Below are 23368 nucleotides of genomic sequence, written 5' to 3'. Positions count from 1 at the left end.
TCCCAGGTTGAGTTTGAAGGGATGGTAGTTTGGAGGGGAGGCATAAAGTAAACTCGGAACATTTGCCATGTAACTCACTGCCAGCCAGTAAATACAAAACCCAACATACTAACTGTAGAGTCTCACTTTTCAAAGCAAACTTGCACAAGAATACCAATGGCTTTCCCTTTCCAGTTTTGTCAGCTAAACAAGTCTGTGTCACAAGCGAGTTCCCATTTGATTAAATTGGAAACTCCAGAAAAAGGACCCACACCTGTGACCTGTGAGCACTTTCTAGACAACAGCATTGTCATAAATCATTATAACATATTCTTCTAAGAAACTGGCTGACCTATTTAGTGTTGGCATTAGAGCTGCAGTAATTTCATGACCCATACAGTAGTTAGGTTTTTTTAAACAAATTTTCTATCCGTTGAAGTTTTTAAACAAGAATGCCTTCTGTTCTGAAGTCTGGCTTTCTTCTAAGGTGCTGTTTGGTAGATTCTCTGTTTGGTAGGTCATCTTCATCTTTAACCTATGTCATAGTTGAAACTTGATCAGAACTTGTTGCCCACTTAATTTGAGCTCTGCAAAATGAATAAACATAGAAAGGATGAACCAGGAATGAACAATGGTGTCCCTTTTTAAATAAAGTAACCACTTTAATATGGATACCTTTCTGACAGAAGAACAGTTCTGATTGTGCCTTAAAATATTGTTCTTCAAGTTTTTCTCAATGTGAGCTTAGATATATTTTATGATTAAACATCTCTTTAGCACAGCATTTTATTTACCTTAGTAAAATATTTTCAATGTCATTAAGTGTTCTAATATGAAGCGTAGAACAAATGGATAATGGATTAAAAAGTACATTGATAAAGTAAAAAGTAGAATATCTTCCTAAGGAGACTTTGGACCACATCCTGCAAAATGTTGAGCGCACTCAGATTCTAGTGAGCTCAGTGAGAGTTGTATCTGTGTTTGTATGTTACAGATCATGTCTCTAGTACATAAGGGAAATATTTCCTTCACCTATGTCTAATTCATACGACACTCAAGGAAACCCATGTACTCTGTTTTTAATGTTAATACTTCACAGTGTGAAACAGTGTTCAAATAGATACTTTTGCTCAGATAGTGTGATGATGAGGGCCATAAAGCATCTGTGTAGATAGGTTAAAAAACAAAATCCACCTTGCAGTCAATGAATAGACCAATTAGCTTGTCCTTTTTTAGACGGAATTCCACAAAACTCCAGAAAAAATTTGTTTCTAATCAGTTATGCTGGTTTAATTCCATTGACGTCATTGAAGCTACTCCTGATTTACAGAAGTGGTGTGAGAGCAGAATCAGGCCTAATAGTCTTGGTCAGTGTGACTTAACTATTCTGAAACCGTTACTTGCAACAGACTAGAAGTGAGATTTTCAAAAACTCCCAAATTCCATTAAATATCAATGGGAGTTGTTCTGCTAAATCATTTAGGCACTTATGAAAATCCCACCCTAGATTCCAAAGTGGATTTAAAAATTCCTGGATTGTGAGTGGCGGCCGTTTGATGTGATTGACTAGCAATATCAACCCTTTGGAACCTCATGTTGAATGTGACATCAGTGCCACAATAATAAACAAACAAAAATATCAATATACCAAACACATCTGAATGTCAGTGGCTGATAAAAATCACACACTTAACATCCATTTTTATTTGTTGTCCCCTCGACAGTATAATGCAAGTCACTATGAGGTGATCCCAACACCGATGCAGCAAGTGACAGATTACTGGTGCAATAAAGCATGTTTTAACCCCTCTGCTTCCTTGAATAACTTAAGATAAAACAATCAAGGGCAAGAATGGGGTTGCTGCTGCTCTGAGCCATGGAAGAGCAAAAAAAATTAAAACTTAAACTTGTCTCAGACAGTGGCTTTTCTAACACCGCTTCTACTTGGCATAGGCCTGTCAACTTGCCTGCATTTCCTGGGTGACTGCTGAACATTTATTTTCACCTGCTTACTCTCAAATGCTTTCATATTGCTCCTTTTAAAGTGCTGGAGGATTCTTCTAGCACACATGAAGCTACCCATGCCCCAGATAACATCTTGACCAAGGTGCAGTATTTCTCACCTGTGAGGAATGCGGGGGAAGCCTTTTGGGTTTCGTTGTATCAGTGGTGGTTTTGTTTTGTTTGTGGGGTGGGGAGGAGAGAAATTCTGGAAGTGGAGGCAAAGATCAATATTTTCTTCCCCTTTCTTCCTCCTTCCTGTTCCTGCTGCTCCATCCCCATCCCTACCCACACAGCACTCCGTTCCAGGGCAGGAGAAGGGGCACGCCAAAAGGCTGTGGACCTGGTTCCATAGTCTCCTTGAAGCAGATCTTCCCAGCCTCTGGAGTTGAGCACTGTGTGGGGGAGGAGCAGCCAGGCCACCCACACACAGCTTCCGGCCATCTCAAACCAGGACCAGCAACTTCCTGCAACAGCCCCATCAGCCATTTTGAATCCCACACATAGTGGGACCAAAATCACACACATTTTCTTCCTGTGACATGGATCCCAAATCCTGCTGCAGCATCTGAGTTCAGTATGGGATTGTGGGCCAAGGTTCCTCTCCTGCTCCATGACAAACACCCCTATTTGGCCTGGCCTGGCCCTGCTGGTCAGCACGGCATGCAGCAGAGTAGGAATAAATACTACACTGAAATGAAGTGCTACAGCACATCCAGATGAAACTGTTCAAAACTACCCATCTCTCACGGTCCCTCCAGTAGCCCCTGTCCATCAGTGCAGTGAGGAGAGAGACGGGGTTGGGAGAAGAGAGGACCAGAAAAAGGAGAAATGGGGGCTGTATGCTATATATCTCACACATTCTTTCTGAAAAGCTGACAGTTTTTGATCCAGTGTGTGCTGAGATTATATGTTGTAACCCACCCTGCCGTACACACACTTCTCTGACTTTCTATTAAGCTCATAAACAACTCACTTCACAAACCACTTACTAACCACTCATGTGGTGCATTATCTGTTCATGGAGCACCTGCCCAAATAAAAAGTGTTCCTAAAACAACCTCTTCAGGAATTAACGCAAACACCTGAGTCATTTAAAATCCTATTTGTTACACATGCACTGGAACTTTCACTACTCCGGAGGGGTGTGTGGAGGCGTGATTGTTTTTTTCAGCCAAGGGGTTGGATAAAGTTTGTGTTAGTTTTGAGGGGAGGGGAGTTTGGTAGCAAAACAATTGGGTGTTTTTAAGCAATAACGACCTTTCTGCTGGCCACTTCTAAGGTCATCAGGACCAGCCGATGAGAAGTGATGTTAACCCAGCCAGTCACTGAACACCAGGAAATGCCCTGTGTTACGTTAAGTGTTGAGGTCATACAGTGAAAATACGAAAGGACTTTATGCAGAAGGTTTGATTTTGTTTGTAAGGATGACCATTTCAGTTGGTGTGTGTAGAACATTTCTGGAGGGTTCATTCCCTGCACCTGGGGCCATCAGATTGTTTGAATCCTCTCCCAGCATTTCATTCAGCTTGTATTGCTATTTCAGCCAGACTGGCACCTTGCATGTGCATGGTTATTATTCATTGTTATTAATGTGGGCTTGAAAAATCCACTCACCCAGACTTAGTAGGAAGCCACCCAGAGGAGTACCATTAACTATTGCAGAATATAAGCCTTTATTGAAAATAAAATATAACTTTCTAGTCCTTATGGTAGCAAAGCATTCTTCCAAGTATGAGCTATGTATAAACTGGAGCTATGCCATATTCTTTAATCTGCAGATATTTCCATGACTCAAAAATGGGGGCTGATTGAGAGGTTAGAGTAGCAGAGACTTCAGAGCAGCTAGGAGACTCTGAGGTAGGACAGTGAGCAGAAAACAAGAGAAGAAACGGCCACGAAGTGATATTTCACCATTATTATTATTATTACTATCATGCTGCCTAGGAGCCCATTATGCTAGGGGCTGTACAAACATCATATGCTATTATAGGAAAAGGAAAAAGTGGAGTGAAGCCAAGGAGGAAAGACAACTCAAGGAAGGAAGATGTAGTCAGGTATATTTTAAAAGCTGACTAATAGAAAGTTGATTGACACTATGCAACAGTTAAATGTAGTAGCATAAACAGTACAGTTCTCTCATATAAATACTGGCTTCATGACTTTGTGGGGAAATGAACTTTGGGTGTATGGAAGGACAGGTATTTTTCACTCTGACTGGTACACTTTAGTCCTTGACTAGTGCATTTCAGATACATTTTTGAAACCCTGTTTAATTACTGAAGGCAAAAATTCTTTATAATGGGGAAGGAATTGATCCCCTGCTTTCCAGGTGAAGAGATGGCAGTGTTAGAATAGATAAAAACACATCTTCTCCTTTGCATTGCTGAACAGTTTACTTAAGTGGAGATGTATGGAAAAAAACAGCACCACTGCAAACGAAGCATGTTTTGGTGGTGCAGCCTTTCCAGCCCCATCACAATAGGGTAGATTCCATGTTTAGACTGCAGAGCGGTACATAAGAGGTTCCAGATTGTAAAAGAGAAAAATAACATAGGGACTACCCTGTTAACCTGAGAGGAGAAATGGAGTCATGCCAGATACACTTTTCTCTAGGCCAGTTAAACTTCTGGACATTTGTGGTAATTTGACTTGAACCAGCTCACCAGAGCCTAAAGGGGTGGTTATAATTGCACTGTCCAGAAAATGCTGCAAATGAATTTGGCAGGTGGAAAAAGGCTGTAGTACCTAGATAACTAGACAAGGTACAGAACTATCAGGATTACTGGAAGCCTGAGAAATATGGAAATTTAACTTCTGAATTGCTTTCATGGACAAGGTCATTCCCTGTAAAACTTACTTTCAGATATGACCCTAATCACGTAGGAGCAGACTTCAGAGCAGGTAGGAAAGTGAGCATGATGCTGAGAGCCCTGGCAAAGGAGCAGCCGTGGTAGTTATTGCCACAGATCTGGGGGACAGGGATTACAACCTGACAGAAGCTCAGCATGAGAGAGAAATCCTGGAAGTAAGGAATAGAATCCAGGAATGGAGTAAATCCAGGGTTTATGGAAGGAAAAAGGGGCACGAGCATGCATACCCCCAGAAACGCTTGTCTGGATGATGGCCCTTTACTGCCTGGATCTCAGTAGTTGTCTTTTTATTGTGTACTTTGAAAGAGGAAAAAAATCCATAGAACTGATTAATTTTTAAACTTGTGAAAATCACCATACTCTTTTTTTAATGGATTTTTATAACTGAGCAATATAGTGTACAATTTATTCAGTAGTGCAGCATGATACTTTCCTACTGGTACTAAGCAGTAATTTTGGTTTGACTTCTCAGTACTAATAATGTCCACCCTCTTTGCTGACAGATGCTAATCTGGAGTACATCCCACATGATCAGCTTGCTAGTGCATGCTTGACTTCTAGCTCCCGGACACTGAAATTTGAACAGGAGGCTGGGACCATCCAAGAGGAGAAGATGATTGCCACAGTAGAAAGAGGATGGGGAAAGAAATCCTTGTCTTCTCAAGACAATGCAATACCTCCAATTAATCTAACAGATGACCAGCTTGCCTCTGGCCTCTATGGTAACTATCTGCAGAGACATAGCTCTGTTAATGCTGATTGTCTTTAATATTCAAACACAGTTGGAGTAAATCACATGGCTCCTCATGTATAATTATAGAGGTAGGAGGAATACTTCCAGAAGAAACAGAAGTGAAGGGGAGGGACATTGTGAGTGCTATCATGTCCCGTCAATATTTAATTTTTAAATGGTAGGTTACAGTGTAATGTAAAATGGTTGAGTACAGTTTGTTAATGATTTATCAGACAAAATCTAATAAGAGATAAATGTGGCTTAACATTTGCTACCCTTTAATGCCTGGTACATAGATATTTTGTAATTGTAGTGTGTTTAACTTTAAACTAGTAAGTTGACTTACTTCAATGAATATTTAAAGTTAAATTCACCAATCTAAATAAACCTTGCCCACTCCCCAATTAAATGAGTATTTGTCAAACCTATTTCCTGTGCATATATATCTAGCCTTCTGTTCCAACATATTGGCAACTTCAGTGTTGGCACTCAAATACTTGTCATTTGACACCAAGAATTAGGATTTTCTTGACAGACTAAATGAACCAGTTTCAATGCTCAGAAAATTGACACCAGCAACAAAACAGTAAAAATGTATCTGTCTCCAGGTTGTCATCAAGCAAACTAAAACACCCCCTTAGATAACCTTATCTCTCAGTTTTCTGCTTCTGGACCTGATTTTCTGGGTAGCTTTTTGTGTTGTTATTTCCTGCACACAAACAACAATAGTTTGTTTGTAACTTTAATGTACCAGTGACTCTGTATATAGAAGGAATAAGACAAATCCACCTTAAATCTACAGTTTAAATAAAGAGCTGTTTGTTTTAAGATGATCTAAAACAAACAGTTACACCCAAAGGTGGTGCAAAACTTGTACTGATGCATGCATTTGGCACTCTCTCCAACAGTATGTGCAAATAATGAAAGTACACTGAAGTCCATCATGAAAAAAAGGGATGGGGAAAAGGATTTGAACGGTGCAAAGAAGAATCTGCAATTTGTCGGTATAAATGGAGGGTAAGAGGAATCCTGTCTTTAAAAATATCTGACTATTCAATTAATCAAAACACTTTTCTTCCTTTTCCCAGGACAAAACAAGGGAAGTGTACATAGTGGTTCAGGAATTCTCTCAGAATTTTGAGAGAGCAATCTTGAAGGTCATGAATTAGAGGGGGTGAGAAATGAAATTTTTGCCTGGGATGATTTTACTGAGACCTTTCATTGCTGTGCCTTGTTTTGTTTTTGTTTTTATGGAAGCTACCATGTCACACATGGTCCCCAAAGCTAAGTTTTTGTATATATCAGCTTTTACAAAACTTACTACCAATCAAACAAACAAAGACCCATGGGAACGCTTCTAATTTCACTGGAATTGTTTTTCAACACATACAGTTTTAATAAAGAGTGGACAATCAAGATATTGCAGTATTGTGAGATCAAGAAGTGAAATTGACTAAAGTAAACAAAAGTAGTGCAAAACAAATTTAGGTTTAAAAATCTTTCAGTTTTAAAATGTTATCAATTTCAGAATGTTACATCAAATTATCAGCTAAAGAGGGAACTTTCAAATAGCCACATCATTGTCTTTTTGAAATGCTTTTTTGTTAAAGAAAAAAACAAAGACTTTAAAAGGTAATTGAAAAGTAAAGCCTGAACATCTTACCTACACATTAAACAATTACTTACTATTGTATATATTGGGCGAAATCCTGACCCTGTTGTAGTTAGAGTTTTGTCATTGACTGCAGTGGGGCTGAGATTTCACCTATTTTTGCAGATGTGAGGATGAATGTGTAAACAATCACTGAGCATCACGTGTTCTTTAGAAACTCAGTAGAAATCAGGTAATTCATTAGAATCAGTTTCAAAATGGTCTAACCCCCCATTATTTTTAATCTAAAAAGACAAAAGTTTTCTCATCATCATAGCACACACAAAAAAGGTGGTGGGGGTGGGGTGGGGTGGGGTGGGGGGAGATTGCTTCTGATCTTAGATAACATTAGCTTGGCAGGGAAAAGGATGGAAGTCCAAGGCAACAAATTCCCCTCTAAGCAGGAGTTTGTCTTTCCCTTTAGCGCCTCAAGTAATATTTGGGGTTGTAAGAAGGTTTCTACCGTTAAAAGGGATGTTTCTCTCTTTTTTTCCCCTGCCAGTTGCATTGCACAGTCTCAGTCATGGGACAATGTGAATGTAATGGTCAAAGTGTCAGAGAGAAAATATGGTTTAGCAGAGATTTATTTAGGCATTAACTCTTAAATAAGTATTCTGAAAATCTTTGGGAGACTTTTATGCTCATTTTTGACTATCAAAGAATTTAATGATCAAATCTAATCAGCTGCCTCATTCTCTTGAGATAATGAAGAATTACCCAATAATCTAATATTGGATGTCTTACTAACATTTTTCTATTTCAATTTTTCTGTGTATGGTTAGAATTACCTTCAGAAATTGTCTCACTGGCTGGTGTCATATTGAATTGCTATTTCAGGTCCGACGCTAAGGCCCCAGTGCAGGAGAGCATATCTTTTCAACAAACACTAAGAATGTGTCATGGGACATAAGCACATAATTAAGGTTAAGCATGTGCTTAATTGCTTTCCTGAATTGGGGGCTTACTGTGCAACCTTTTGTCAAGCCTCTTAATTTCTCTGCATCTGCATTCCCCCATCTGTGTAAAATGGGGATAATCTCTACCTTTGATTAATACTTGTAAAAGGCTTTGAAGTTCTTTGGATAGCAATGGATAGTAATATACATGCGCAAAGTATTAGTTTAATCTGGCATTGATCAAATATCGAATGTCACTGAATGAAATCTTTCATGGAATATTTCTACAACTCCCAATTGCCATCTAGGTATGAAACCACATCGAGTGACGAGTCTAGTTCAGAAGAGAGTTCTTCCTCAGAGTCGGATGATGAGTGTGAAGGCAATGAGTATTCCCTGCATAAGATGGAAGGAGGACATCATGAGCTTAATGCTGAAGATGTTGGGTGTGTTGGGGTGGATGAAGAGGTGCAGGCTCAAGAGAGTGAGCCTGAGAAGGTTGAAATCAGAGAAAGGTGTGGTATATTTCCCTGTTTAATATATAATATGGCGCTAGAGCTGCATAGAGCAGGCCTTTTTATTTTCAGTAGTATATCCTCATCATTGCTAATTACTGTGTTCTGGAAAGCACAAAACTAGACTCTTACTGGCATGCTACCCACTTCCTGTGTCACTAGGTCAATGGAGACTATCATTTAAAAACTATAATTTTAGGCTTGTTTTGAGTACGCCTCTTCCTGATAGTGTATTCTTCTCTGTTCTCCATTCAACTCTTTGAATACTATACTCAGCGGGATCCCAATATGTAAATACTAAACTTCTCCCAAATTTATCTGCATATGCTTGTTAAAAATGTAGCCAGGGATGGTAATCCCAGAAGAGAGGGATTGTTACAGTAAAACGATTCTCTCTGAATAATAAGAACATATCAGAGGATTATAGTTTCTTGCCACTTTTATTGTTTTTAATTGACTATGTTCTTGTAATATACATGCTTGCCCCATGTCCAATTTAAAATCGTCCATTTATAACTAGGTCCAGGTTATTTATAGCCAGTACAGACCATCCCCTGATAATCAATGGCACTCATTTTTAAAAACAAAAAAGGATAACACTTTCCTAACCACCTCATCAGAAAAAAGCCAGAGCAAACAGATGAACCTTGCACCAGGCCCTGCAGGTCAACAAACTGAACACTTACCACATCCATACTAGTCTTGAACTTGGGCCTGCCATCAGAAATGCCTCAGCTGATTTCAGCTGCCAGGATGATTCATTGGCGGGGTGTGATGTGTCAGGTGGATCAAGTCCCAGACCATGTAAATTAAAGTTTCCATCCTGCATTATACAGCATACAACTACCAAGCTTCTTTTGAATAAGGTTGCCTGGTGATGAGCTAGGTAAGATAGCATTGGACAGGCAATACTTACCCTTTCCATGGGTGGCAGACAGTACTGTGTTGTGGGTTGCTGCCTGCTACATAACAAGTACTGTAAGAATAGAGAGAGGGGTCTTAAATCTGAACCAAGATAAAATACCCATTTAACACACAAGGTTTGCTAAAATGTAAAATGCTAAAAGTGCACTTACTTGTAAAAAATAAATAAGTGGCGTCATAATGGCCACTGTGCTGCTCCGTGTAGACAAGCCCTATGTGTCCTACGGGGCTGTGATTCCTAAAGCATTCTAGTGTGTTGTGCATTATTTGGTCTGTACAGACCCTGCTGGTGTGCACTAAAAGTACCCTAGTGCACTGTAATATAGTGCTGTTTCAAACAGCACTACATAGAAGCACAGTAGAGAACTTTTAGTGCTCACCAGCAGAGTCTACGTGGACCCATTAGTAAGTAACACATTTGCACGCTTCAGAAATCACATAATCCCATAGGCTGCGTTGCTGTTCCATGTAGACAAGCCCTTTAGATAATAGTTATTCAGCTGTGGAATTTCAATGGGGATAAAACTTAATAGCAAAACATGTGTGTATTTATCTACTGCTAAATAACAAGTATGCACCACTACTAAATAATTAAGGGTTATTAATATACATGTGTTTAGGCGGTGACTTTTAAAGTCTTCTCTATTTTATTTATACAGTGCCATAGGTGGGTCTGACATTTTAGAGACAAAATAAAAATGACAGGTCTATTCTGCAAGGAACGTGCATTTGAATTTCGATTTAATATGTAGCAAGGGATGATAAAAGGTGAATGGAGAGGGAAGAAGGTTACAGTGGTGAAGTGTATGAGATAAGCCTTTTATTTTTAACCAGATTGGACTGTCTAGATCAGAGCCCCAAGTGCTATCCTACAAGCACGGATGCAGTAGGTGTGCAGGGGCATAACCAAAATGTGATTTTTAACATCTGATTTCACATGAAGTATCAAAGCTAGGAAAAACTGCTTTATATCACTGGAAAGCTAAAACCTCCAACTTTCCCATAGATGTGTCTTCTATCCCTAGTGCTTCATAAAAGACTATTGCTTGAAATTGTCGCTGGTCTCTCAGACCATGCAAAAATACAGGACATTTCCCACAGACCAGCATGTGATCAGCAACCTGGGCAATTCAACCCCAGTTGCTACATTCATATCTTTTAGTAGTTCTTCTGATTTTAAAATAAATATATTGTAGTTTGGGAACCATGTCAATAATGAGGGATGGGGAGGAGGTCAGTGACGGAAAAGTAATAGGGATTCGAAGGAGTAGAGTGAAATCACATGTTGAACAGGGATTAGCAAGGGTGCTCCTGGCATATGGGGTGTAATGAGAAAAGGCAAGGAGCCAGAGCTTACATTGCTTCTCACCCATTGGTTTGATTTCCTTTTAATGCTGGTAAATTACCTCTGAGAGTACAAAATGTAATTGGCATTTCATGTAAAGGGTAAGTGCATCTAAAACTCAAGAGTTAAATATTGCTCAACTTTATTAGTACTAATTATCCTGCTGGGGGCATCTGGGAAACCTACTTTTTGTTCTGTGGTTGAAGTGCAATGGTGTAGCCTGTTCTTCTTTTCGCACTGAAAACTGCTGCCAGGATGGATTCCACAGTTCAGCACTTGTGGCAGGGCTAGAACCATTTGCTCCTTTGTAACTTTTTGAAAAGTTACAAGGTAAAACATTTAAATCAAGAGGAACTAATTTACAAATGCCTTTTTATTTTGGTTTTGCTCCACAGGTATGAATTAAGTGAAAAGATGTTGTCTGCATGTAATCTACTTAAAAGCAACCTAGATGATCCCAAGGCCTTAGCCAGCAAAGATATGGTAAGCCCAGTCCAATGTAAAGTCACTACTCTGAATGTTTCTCACTTATTCAGTCTCTTTTAGCACAAGTCAGGGTAACTTCCTGTTTTCAGGACTGGAAATTAAATAGTTGGGCAGAATAAAGACTGTCTTTAGACAGTCTCAAAATGTCATTTCTGGTTCCACATCAGAAGACTTTTGTCAACCAACCCATCCATACTACTTCACGCCAGGAATGTATTCATCCAAAAGACAAGCACATAAAAATAGTATTACTTATTAAAGGGCAGTTTCATTGCATCAGTCCATTCTACTTATATTTTAGAAAGTGTTGTGCTAATGTGGCTGGCAAGGTTGGATATGGATTTGGTAACCACATTCCTGTGGGAAAATATACGGCATCGGGAGTTAGCATTCCTTTTGATTACAAAAGTACAAAGTATGTTCTGATATGGAATGTGCTCTGCCTCTTTCCAAACATAGACGTACATACTGTTTCTTTCTCATTTGTGAAAATATTCTTAATATAGTGCAAACAAGCAGAATGAGGTTGCTGTGCTAATATCCATCATCTTTGTGCATTTTGTGAGGGTTTTCTGAAGATGAATGAATGTAGATTGCTATAAATATAATGTGAAATTGTGTTCTGTACTTACAACTACAGCTTTATAATTGGAGGAGGTGTGAGATACAATAATCAAGTGATGGGAAGCACTGCAGCTCCTGATTTCCAGGTGCTCAGCATCTCTGATAATCAGGCCAAAGGTCTCTAACCTAATGTCTTTCTAGTTCTGATTTGGGCCTGACATTGTTGGTTAATGTATGGGTGACATATAGTTTTAATCCCTATATTAGTCCTGCCTGCTCTGGTAGTTTTTCATGAAAAGAACAAACTTTCAAGCCTAGTGGGTGTTGAAAGTGTCCATAATGGGATAATCAGGCGATTATTTTTGCCCAGCAAGGGTAATCTGATCTTGTGCATTATGTTTCATGTTCAAACTGTTTGCAAGCACAAGTGGTTCTCTGTAGTTAAGAACTCCAGTCTAATCCACTCTAGTTCCCTTTATCTGTAAGTTGGAAATGAACCTTGTGCAAAATGTTCAAATTTGGGCATCCAAAATTAGTCACCTAAATAAGTGGTGATCTTTTACCAAGGTATTGAGCATTCTCAGCTCCCAGTTACAGTAGTGGGAGCTGCAGGACACTTTTATTTAGATGCCTAAATATGATGTGCCTGAATGTAGGCATCCACATGTAGAAAGCATGGTCCTTATTCACAGTTTGATATTTGCTATTTACAAAACAGCATAAGAAATGTAAGAAAATATTTCTGTTTGTAACACTAAAGGGCATTCTATATTAATAATTATTGTTTGATTGTTTCTCTTTGGTAGTGCCCACAATATGCTAGGTGTTATATAAACAAAAGGGACTATACTAACAGTTTACACCCCAAAAATTGTATGTTTTCAAGCATAATGCCATGGCTTAGGTAATAAAACAAGACATAAAGGAAGACACTATCCTTCCTTTGAGAAGCTTACAATCTCTGGCCCTGATTCTGTCTCAAGATCTGCTAACACAAGTGCCAGGGGCAGCACCAGCAAATACTGATGCAGCATAAGGGCCTAAAGAAACACACTGAGTGACTACACCATTGATTGCCCCTGGATTTCTTGACGAGAGTAAGTTTCCCTGCCTGTGAGGCTTTGTATTGAAGGGAGCAGTGCTGGGGAGAGACCAGAACTAGAGAATGGAGAGGAAGGGAAGGGAGAAATATCTGAGTCCTTCCAGGTTAGAATGAAGACACCTTGGTGAGGCAATATAGGGAAGCTTGCACTGTAGCTGTGCACTTGAAAAACTTCAGTTTCCATTGCTGTTAGTCTGGGACATTTCCCTAAAACAAGACTAATAGATACACTTAGTTAACTATCTAAGAAGAGAGTTACCATCCCAAGCCCTGCTCCTATCAGTCAACACTTGATACCTATGAATTCTGGTGCCAGACATTTGTCGAACTTAATACCACCAGAGAGACAGGCAAGCTTCCTGGAAAGTAGGTGAAATGGGTAGAAATTAACAACCTGAGTTTCACATGGAGATTTGTGGGAGGAGAAGATTCAATTTTTATTTCTTGGGTTTGAGTTGAATACTTCCTGCCCACATCTGACTAAAGAAGTCTTGGTTTCCTGAACTGCCAGCTCATGGGCCAGAAAACACTATAAATAGTACATCCATCTGAAAATCTTTTTGTCTTGTTTTTGGCAGAGATTTTGTTTAAATACCATCCAGCATGAGTGGTTTCGTATATCGAGTCAAAAGTCAGCTGTTCCTGCAATGGTTGGAGACTACATAGCTGCTTTTGAAGAGCTTTCTCCCCCTGTCCTCAGACACATAATCAACATGGCAGATGGGAATGGCAACACAGCTCTCCATTACAGTGTGTCACACTCTAACTTTGAGATTGTAAAGCTGCTTTTGGATGCAAGTAGGTTGGCTGTTTTTGAGGGGATTTTGGGATGGTGGGTGGGTTGTTGTTTTTTTGTGATCCTCACAGGTAACATCCCACCGGTCAGCTCCAGAATTCTGGGTTTGGGCTTCCTCCAGAATTTTAATTCTAGAACAGTCCACTGCAACTTCACAGTAAAACAGCACTAGGAAGTAAGGATTCCAGACTTGCTTTGGAGGTGATGGTTTTTGTTTAACTTGCAGAAGAGAAGGCAGTGTTGTCTAGTTGTTAGACTAGGCAACTGGCATCTAGATTCCTAGGTTAGATTCAAGACTTTGCCAGTGACTTGCTGAATGGCTAATCTATCCACTGATTTAAGGATTGAGCCTGGCCACCACCTCAGCACCTATTCACTGCCCTGATGGCAAATGGGGACTGTAAAGGTGCGGCAGCAGCCAGGGGAGAGTTTCCCTAGCACAGGAGCAGTGTGGGGCTGCCACATGTAGCCCTATGCTGCCCCCTTTGCAGCCCAGTGTAAGGGGGGGAGGGAAGGAAGTAGTGGTAGGAGGGAGAGTTGCCATAGTGACTGCTTTGAGCTGCAGTTCAGGCAGTGGACAGCCCAGGTAAGGCTGCTGTAAATTAGAGCTGGCCCCCGGCAGAAGGTGGATAGCGTACGGGTAGTCCAGACCCCACCCATGTGAGGTACAGAACAGAATTTGTCCCTGTAAAATAGCTATAATACTTACCTGCTGTACCTCAAAAGGGTGTAGAGAGGCTTGATTAATGCTAGTAAAGTGGTTTGAGATTCCCAAATGAAAGGTGCTGTGCTAATGATTGTTCATCAACAAAAATAGAAACACCAGCTAGAGAATGAACGGATCTGAATGTGCTGTAACAATGCAGCACATCCAGCACCAAAGATTTCCTCGTCCGTTGACAGGAAAACAAGCACTTCAAATGCTGTAGGCTGGCTTGAACGCAGGCCGGGTGGAAGCATTGAGTCACTGCAGGAGAATGTGGGCAATGTCTAGGGCACAGTGAAATGGGACAGGACTGAATTCTGATGTAAGCGCTAGACTGTGTTGGAAAGAATTTTCTCTCTTACCTCCCTGAATATCTCAAGGTAGCATGAGCACATTGCTGCTGTGTGGGAAGTCATTGTTCCTCAGTCCACAATAGCCAGTGTAGTTGCATTAGTAATTAAATTAAGTGACTGGAATTGGAAATGCCAACTATTGTGGGCTAGTGCTGTGTGAAAAGGACTGTTGCGCCAGGAATCCTGTTAAAAGGTTTAAACGTAGCGGCATTCCTTCGTAAGTGTCAGTGTGGACAGCCCTTCCCTTAATTACTGTATGTAAATGGTCACTAGACGCATGAAACAGCGAACTTCCCAAATCAGGTATGTGCATAGGCCCAAAAGCCCCAGCTGGCAAGGATGGAGTGAGTTGTCATAGCACACAGTGGCTCTCAACCTTTTGCAATCTGTGACCCAATGTTACAATAGAAAAAAGGTTCAAGATCCTCCCCTTCCATCTAGCTATAAAGAAAGGGAGGGTAGTTGAGAACTCACTTCCTACGAGGCATTTTAATGCTGAGGCAGATCAGTCAAGTAAGAATGGCTTCAGCTGGCACTACCACAAGGTGTAGCATCCATCACCCGCCGCAGAGCAGCACTTAAAAGGGGTCAGATTCTTTTCTGCCCTTTGAAAACCTTTGATCCTTTCAGCTGAATTCCCCACTGGTAACTGAGGGGCCAGTATATTGGCACTGGAAAGCAAGCCTGGATCTCTGTAGTTGGTTATAGCTAGCATAATTGACTGCCACTCCTCTGAGAGGTGGATGCATACGTTTCCTCATACCTTCCCAGCCTGCTTTTTCTTCCCTCATCGCTTTTGCAAATGCCATTTTTGTCTGAAAAACAGGGAGAAACATGAAGATGTTGCTGTGAATTTTTTTTCCAGAGGTAAAACTGCAGTGGAGCTGAAACTTCAAGCCTCTTACAGAAATCTTATATAAATCCCCTCTTGCCCTCCAAATGATAATTAAAATATGAACACATTCAAAAGCTACTGGATGGTAAATAAGTACTAGTCCCACTGAACTCAAGAATTTTAGGAATAGAAAACAGACTGGTGTATTAGGTTGGAACAAAAAGAACAGCTCTATTAGTTCCCAACACTTCCTCAGAGGACTTACTGTATTTATTCCCAGACAAGTAGTTGTTAGAGCTTGAAACTTTTTAACTGGAAAGCCTTTTCTAAAGCTCCAAAACAGGTCAGAGTAGTTTGTGCAAATCGTTAAAATGGTTAGCACCAATATAAGTAGCTAAAAGAAAATGTGCTGTGGGGGAAACTTTTGGTCTTGAATTTCATTGGCCAAAATCACCAACTATTTCATTTTTGGAATGAGGATTCCCTAAATGTAATTAAAAGGCTCACCCAGATGGCCTGCCCCAAATTCCAACCCGAGGCTGCTATTGTCTGTAATATTCTTGTAAAATTTCCAATCATTTTTTTAAATTTAACAGTGACAAATAAATTGCTTTGTGTCCTTTCTGTGGCACATATATCATACATGTAATGAAGAAGAATTATTTTCTTTCTTTGGTTCAAGAGCACCCTTTTTTCCTCAGCTTTCCTTTGAATTGCTTTCATTATGTGAGCGACTACTGCAGATTCAATAGGCTGTTCTAATAGCAATTTATTCAGTTCATTAGTACAATTCCTGCTTTCCAAAGAAACTCTCTCATTCCTCTGCAGATGTTTGTAACGTAAATCATCAGAACAAGGCTGGCTATACCCCCATCATGCTGGCTGCTCTTGCAGCTGTGGAGGCTGAGAAAGACATGCGAATAGTGGAAGAACTCTTCGGCTGTGGGGACGTGAATGCTAAAGCCAGTCAGGTCAGTACTGTCACACTCAGGTACCATTCAAAGCTGTTTTGCTTTGTAAATTGAATATAAAGTTGCCTTTATTGCAACTACAGAGCAGATGTGTGACTTTCCATTAGTTCAGAGTTTGCACTGACTGTACGCAGCCAGTCACTGCCTCTTGACATCTGTGTGTATGGTTTTGGTTCCTGTTTACAAAATGGAGCCATGGAAAAATATTTGAGCTTTAAATAAGATTTTTCTTTTTCAAGTGCCTCAACTGTCCCTCTTTCAATTTTGGGGGGCACTGTCTGGAAAAACAAAACTGAATTTCGGGAGAAGTTTATAAGCTCTGCAGAACTCTTAGTTCATTATACTTTGTGAGATATTGTTACCACCAACTTTTCTCCTAAAGCAAATCTTCTCTTGTGATAGTTTTGACTTCTTTCAGCAGTTGCAGATGATAGTGAGTGTGTGCATGTGCTTGGTTGGTTGTTACTTTAGCTATGATTTTCCTTGCAGGCCGGCCAAACTGCTCTGATGCTGGCAGTAAGTCATGGACGGATAGACATGGTTAAAGCTCTGCTGGCCTGTGGTGCAGATGTCAATATCCAGGATGATGAGGGCTCTACTGCTTTGATGTGTGCTAGTGAACATGGACATGTAGAGATAGTGAAGCTCTTGCTGGCTCAATCCGGATGTAATGGCACCCTGCAGGACAATGTGAGTTACCTTTCCAGACACTGCTCTACCTTTCCACGAGATAACTTTTGGAATGTTGATTTATTTTTGACTGAATGGAGAGATTCAAAGATCTACTTACATGAAATTTATGGCTGACAACCTAAAGTAGAAATGCCAGAATCATCATCTTAGTCATAGTGCATGCTGTGATTATTTTTCTTTTAAATACATGATTTTCTGAGCACTTCCAAAAATCAGGTCACTCTTATTAAGGTGCCTAAACCTAGATGCTTAACTTCACGCATACAAGTTTGAGGGCGGGAATTGGCCTTAGTACTCAAACCTCATTTTTTTACTGAATGATTTAAAGACTTGTGGTGAGAAATCCTTTAAAAAAAAAAATCCAAAACCTAATTTTCCATATATTACCTTTTTCTATGACTTAATAGTCCTCCTTCAGTGCCTCTCTATGATCATGACAAATAATCAAAATACTGACTATTCTTCATAAGTTCTTCTCTTGCCCAAAGCAGTGATGCCGTGAGTTTGTAAGTGTCAGTTTGCCATCTCCAACCACTGAACAACATTGCACATTTGTTCATTGTTGCGGCAATGTGTGTGCTCAACTGAGAATGATATGCTTGTATATTTCTTGGTTAGAAAAGATCACTGCATCCTGTGTGAGTAGATAGAACAGGTGTTCTCAAACTGGGGGTCGGGACCCCTCAGGGGCTCATGAGGTTATTACATGTGGGGTCGCGAGCTATCAGCCTCCACCCCCAAACCCCGCTTTGCCTCCAGCATTTATAATGGTGTTAAATATATCAAAAAGTTCTTGTTTTTAATGTATAAGAGGGGTCACACTCTTAGGCTTACTGTGTGAAAGGGGTCACCATTACAAAAGTCTGAGAACCCCTGAGATAGAGGATTTGATCAATATATCCTTTAAAACTTGAGAATGTCTTGACTGAGTATTATGGTTGTGTTCTTGGTGACAGTATTGTTCCGGGATATGTTTGGATTCTAGCTATTACTGTCACCCAATATTCACTTTCAGTCCTTACAAAAAGTCTGACTTTTTTTTAATTTGGGGGTTTAACTTCCCTGTACAACAGTTATAACGCTTTCAGTACATCCACCTTAGTCAGGAAGCTCAGCTGGTTTTACTGCCCTCAAAGTGAGTGGTGTACAACAGCTGGCCTCATAGGGCATGTCTACATTGAGATAAAAAAACCCTGGCTGGCCCGAGTCTGCTCACTCCGGCTCATGGGGGTTGGGCTCTGAAGCTGAAAAATTGCTGTGTAGATGTTCAGGCTCTGGCTGGGAGCCCGAGCTGTGGGACCCTGCGAGGGTGGAGGGTCCCAGATCTCAGGCTCAAGCCCAAGTCCAAACATCTACACAGCAATTTTTAGCCCCACCGCCTGAGCCCGAGTCAGCTGACCCGGGCCAGCTATAGCCATTCCATAAAGGCTTATATTCCTGTATAGACATACCCATAGACATCTGAGTGAGGTTACCTTGGTGTAACAGATCCCTTCTTAAAGCAGTCTAGGGCCACCAGAAACAGGTGCTAATTTTGAGCAGCCTGTCAACATTCTATCACTCACTTTGGTGGTGCCTAAAATCTAGGTGATGGCATGGCACCAGCCCTGACTTCAGTACTATGGTGCTGTCACTTACACAAGCCATTCAGTTGTAGATCTGTTAAGATTAAATTACCTCCAGTTCTTTGATATGGGCAAGTACCTTGCTTGCAATGAAGGGTACTTTGGCATTTTTAAGGAAGGATTATATTTCTGCTGGTCCCCTTTAATGACGAAGAATTTGGTTTCCAGCTGCCATTATGGAAATGAGCTCTGTGCTATTGATTTGTGCCATCTTGCTAATGATTCAGGAACTTTGCTGAATGCTTCCTGCTTTTCCAGGACAAATCTGTGTACACCACAAATGTACCAGTATTCCTTGCTCAGCACGATATCCTAGTGGTTGACCACCCCACCCCCTGCCCATTCAGTAGAATTAAACATGTTAATCACTCATCACCACCTGATAAGGAAGCATTTCACTTAAAAGTGGCTCATGCAGAGATCAAGGCTGCAGCTTCCTTTAGATTGGTCTTGACTGGTCTAATACCAAATGCCCCAGCAATAGTTAACAAGCCTGCTCCTCCCAAACATTTCACTGTGATGCCAGTTGTAACACTGGTGTTGTAGTGGAAACTTGGGTGGACAAGGGGAGAAGAGGCTGGCAGCACACTAGTGAGTTCTGGTGATATAAGGGCTGTTATTGGCAAATCCCCTCATGCCTTGTGAGCTAAAAATCACTGGTCAGCAGGTGCTATGGCTGAGTGATGCCTGCATCCGTCACAGGAGCTCAGCCTCAGGAGGGGAAGCAAATGGTAGCTGCACAGAAGGGAGAATCAGGGCAGGGAGAGCCTCTTTCTTGACTAACTTGTGTGCTGTGCAGGAGGGGGTCAGAGATAAGTCACGCTGACCCAACTGTCACGCTGTCTGGAATGGCTCACGACTATGGATGCCACCCTCAGGGCAGACTGTCAAGAACCAGGGCACAACCCTCAAACGGGTTGTGAGTTCTATCCTGAGATTTCACCAACCAAGTAACAAGTGTGAACACCTCCAGCACTATAACAACCTTAATAGGCAGCCTTGGGGATGCCAATCTATCTTGCCACCCAGGCAAGCCTGCCTCTGTGATAGCTGGTCCCTTACACCAAAATCACAACAATATTCAGGTTAGTGCCAGTCCCAAAGGACCAACCACTTACCCAGGTCAAGTGCACCCTACATCTCTCACTAAAGACAACACTTATATCCAATCCTATTATAAACTAATTAACAGTTTATTAACTAGGAAAAAGAAATAAGAGATTTATTTGCAAGGTTAAAGCAGGTAAACACACACATACACATAAATGAGGTACAATCTTAAGTTCCCCTATGATTCTGAAATAAATAAAATATCTTCTGACACAAGAAAATAATATCTGTAAAGGACAATATTCGTGGGTAGACTCTCAGCCAGGTGCACTTTGAATTAGGAATGCAGCTGCTCTTACTCTTAATGGGAGTTATAACACAGCTAATTCTCATTGTATCTGATTAACTTTTATCCCTCCCTTCACTTTTCTTCCCCTCCCCACCAGCAATTCAATTTCTCTCAAGCAAATTCAGACCAATCTCCTGAAATCACTGGTCTTACACAGAATTACTTGTAACATTATTGTGATAATGGCACACTCATTCTTTCTCAGCTATAATCCAGTCCCCTTGTTGAGAGAAATTATGAGGCCTCTGGCACTTGGATTGCCTCATAAAACAGAAGCACAAGGCTTGTTGTCACTTAATTATAATAAAGGAAATTAAACAGGACCCTAAATTAGCCTGGCTGTTTGAGCAATAGGGCCTCATTACAGTAACTTCTACTCTCTGTAGACTGAAGGAGCTTTTAAGGGGCTTGATAATGCACCCGGGTATAATTTTTTTTTCTTTTTTATTCTTTAAGGATGGCAGCACAGCACTTTCGATAGCCCTGGAAGCTGGACACAAGGACATAGCAGTTCTTCTTTATGCTCATGTAAACTTTTCCAAACCCCAGTCACCGGTTAGTATGTTAAATGTTCCTGGTCGTTGAACACTGAATTTACGTGGTATCTCTCTGTTCTTGAGACTAAATATTGAAAAAAATCATGTGGTTAGTATCTGGAGAGGCCACACTTTAACCAAAGTTAGTCTGTTGCTTTTTACAGATTCAGACTAACACGGCTACCCCTCTGATACTTTAACCAAAGAACTTTTTAGAGAGACGAGGTTGGTGAGGTAATATCTTTTAGAGGACCAACTTATATTACCTCACCCACCTTTTCTCTCTAATATCCTGGGACCAACATGGCTGTAATAACACTGCGTACAAAGAATTTCAACAGTGCTATATAGGTAATCTGTCTGTGAATATGCTACCTATCACTGCATGCACAAATGCATATAGCTTGTGGGTATCTCTTGTTTGGTAAATACTTAGCTTCTGAAAGGTATTGGGTGGGCAGCACAGGATAGGACAATCTGTGTTTATCCACAAAACAACCTTTAAGCGAATAGTGCAGTACAGACCAGGACAGCCTGGACCCTGGCAAGAGGATACTTCCTCCCCTTTCTCTCTGGGTGAGGACAATTCATCGTCTGTGTTAAATCAGACATCCACGTAGACTGGCCAATGTACAAAGTTTCTTTTGCATAATTGTGATGCCTATTACAGAGCAAGTCATCAAAGCAAGGTCAGCTCTAGTTTTGTTGCAACCCTATGCAAACTGGCAAATATCCACCAACTCTCACAGTCTGCACTTGTCTTCATGATAAACAGTTCCTAAATGTTTTACTACCGATAATACCGTGCTGCTTCAGACACTAGGCTATATGTAGCCAGCACAGCAGCTCCTGGACTGAAACAAAACACATTACCTGTTCTATAAAGGTTGAATTTTAATTGCTGCCTTCATAAACTGAAGGGACAGTGGTTCATGTGCAGTCTGTTTAATCTCTTTATTTAATTAGCTGAATTCAGTTAACTAACTGTTCTTTCCTTTCTCCTTTCTAGAGTACACCTAGGCTCAGCAGAAAGACATCTCCTGGTCCTACCCGCAGAGCCATGTTTGATTAGTAATGCACGAATATCTGTAAATCTCAATGCCATCTCTAAGCTGCTAATTGTTACTGTATTACAGAGACAGATACTGAATGTAATTGTCTTGTGCCTGAACTCACCAGCAAATTGAAAGCAGAACCTAGTGCTAAAGGTAGAAGACTATAAACTTGAAGAAAGCATACAGTTAGATAGTAGTCTGCTAGTAACATAGCCAGAACCATTCTTTTGTCATCTATCCATCGTTGCAGGATACAGTATAAATCCTGTTTCTCTTTGCTGTAGAGTCTATTCCGTTGCATTATGTACAGTTTAGGAATTTTAAGCTATCTTCACAGGTATGAGTGTTTTTCCCCCTCTTTGGACAAGTGTCATAGTCTCCAGGGCACTTTTTAATTGTTCTCTAAAATATTTATATTTACTGTACATGGAGCTATTGGCAATTATTATTTTCATAAATGTCATTCCAATATGGTTTTGAGTTCTTTTTAATTTTAAAATTACATAAGCAATTGCAATTTTTATAATCAGCTCTTTGGAGCTTGGGCTGGTGGGTTGATGGTTTAGAAATAGAAGAAGGGCTCTCTGTCAGGTCTGAAATTAGCTAAATAAATGAGTTGTCACCAGTTGGATGTATTGTATAACTTTTATATTAAAGATAATTGTATCTATAAAATTAAATCGCACAGTATTTTCAACATTTTATATTCTCTAGTAATTAAAAACTATATGAAGAATTACATGTATTGTTACCATATTTTTATTAACTATGTGTCAGTGTCCATAGGATCTATACATAATGTTTATCAGAGAATAAAATTAGAGGTATCAGCTATATGTTCCTCTCGAGCAGAATTAAGTATTTCTCAGTGCATATTTATGGAATGCTATTACCTTGTCACATTCACTTTAGTCATATGTATTTAAATGTTTGAAGTGCCTTAGACTCTTGCCATATTTTCAAAATAAAATTTCATTATGCTGTTATACTCCTCTGCTGCTTTAGTTGTGATCTACCATCATCCAAATTGCTGTGAATTACAACTGCAGTAGTGAAGCATGCTGGATTGATCGGGTCAAGGCTGGGATGAGTGGGTAGTTCAGCACTCTGGGGTTACTGTTAACATTGTCAGCTGACATCACTCATTCATCTCCTATAGCCCTGATCAGGTTGTGTTTGGTAGCTACAGGTTTTAAGAGTTTCAGTAGGCAAACAAGTCCTTGTCTGGCCATCTCCATGAGATGAGGCTGTAACATGGAATCATTTTGTCTCAGATTGCTGTTGTCATGAAACTTACAATTGAAAATCTAGTTTCACAAGTTTTAAACTA

The 23368-nt window shown here is 40.3% G+C and overlaps 1 protein-coding gene across 31 annotated transcripts in view; it reads left to right on the top strand.

The window, feature by feature from the left end:
- Positions 1-23024, top strand: part of KANK1 (KN motif and ankyrin repeat domains 1) — a 168085-nt gene extending 145061 nt beyond the window's left edge. For 22 of the 31 annotated variants that reach the window (XM_065550443.1, XM_024103341.3, XM_065550442.1 and 19 more), the window contains 9 exons: positions 5357-5575; positions 6495-6603; positions 8442-8648; positions 11313-11400; positions 13648-13867; positions 16588-16730; positions 17220-17420; positions 20904-21002; positions 21993-23024. In XM_065550443.1, the coding sequence (XP_065406515.1) occupies positions 5357-5575; positions 6495-6603; positions 8442-8648; positions 11313-11400; positions 13648-13867; positions 16588-16730; positions 17220-17420; positions 20904-21002; positions 21993-22055 (1349 nt within the window). In that variant the 3' untranslated portion in view covers positions 22056-23024. Of the gene's footprint in view, positions 1-5356; positions 5576-6494; positions 6604-8441; positions 8649-11312; positions 13065-13647; positions 13868-16587; positions 16731-17219; positions 17421-20903; positions 21003-21992 lie in introns of all 31 variants that reach the window. The other 9 variants (XM_065550446.1, XM_065550445.1, XM_065550447.1 and 6 more) reach the window with 2 other exon arrangements.
- The last annotated feature ends 344 nt before the right edge of the window (positions 23025-23368 follow it).

This window comes from Chrysemys picta, chromosome 6 (genome assembly GCF_011386835.1).
Source record: "Chrysemys picta bellii isolate R12L10 chromosome 6, ASM1138683v2, whole genome shotgun sequence".
Classification (NCBI taxonomy): domain Eukaryota; kingdom Metazoa; phylum Chordata; order Testudines; family Emydidae; genus Chrysemys; species Chrysemys picta.
Note: the sequence above shows the minus strand (reverse complement) of the source record. Positions and strands in the feature narration are given on the sequence as shown.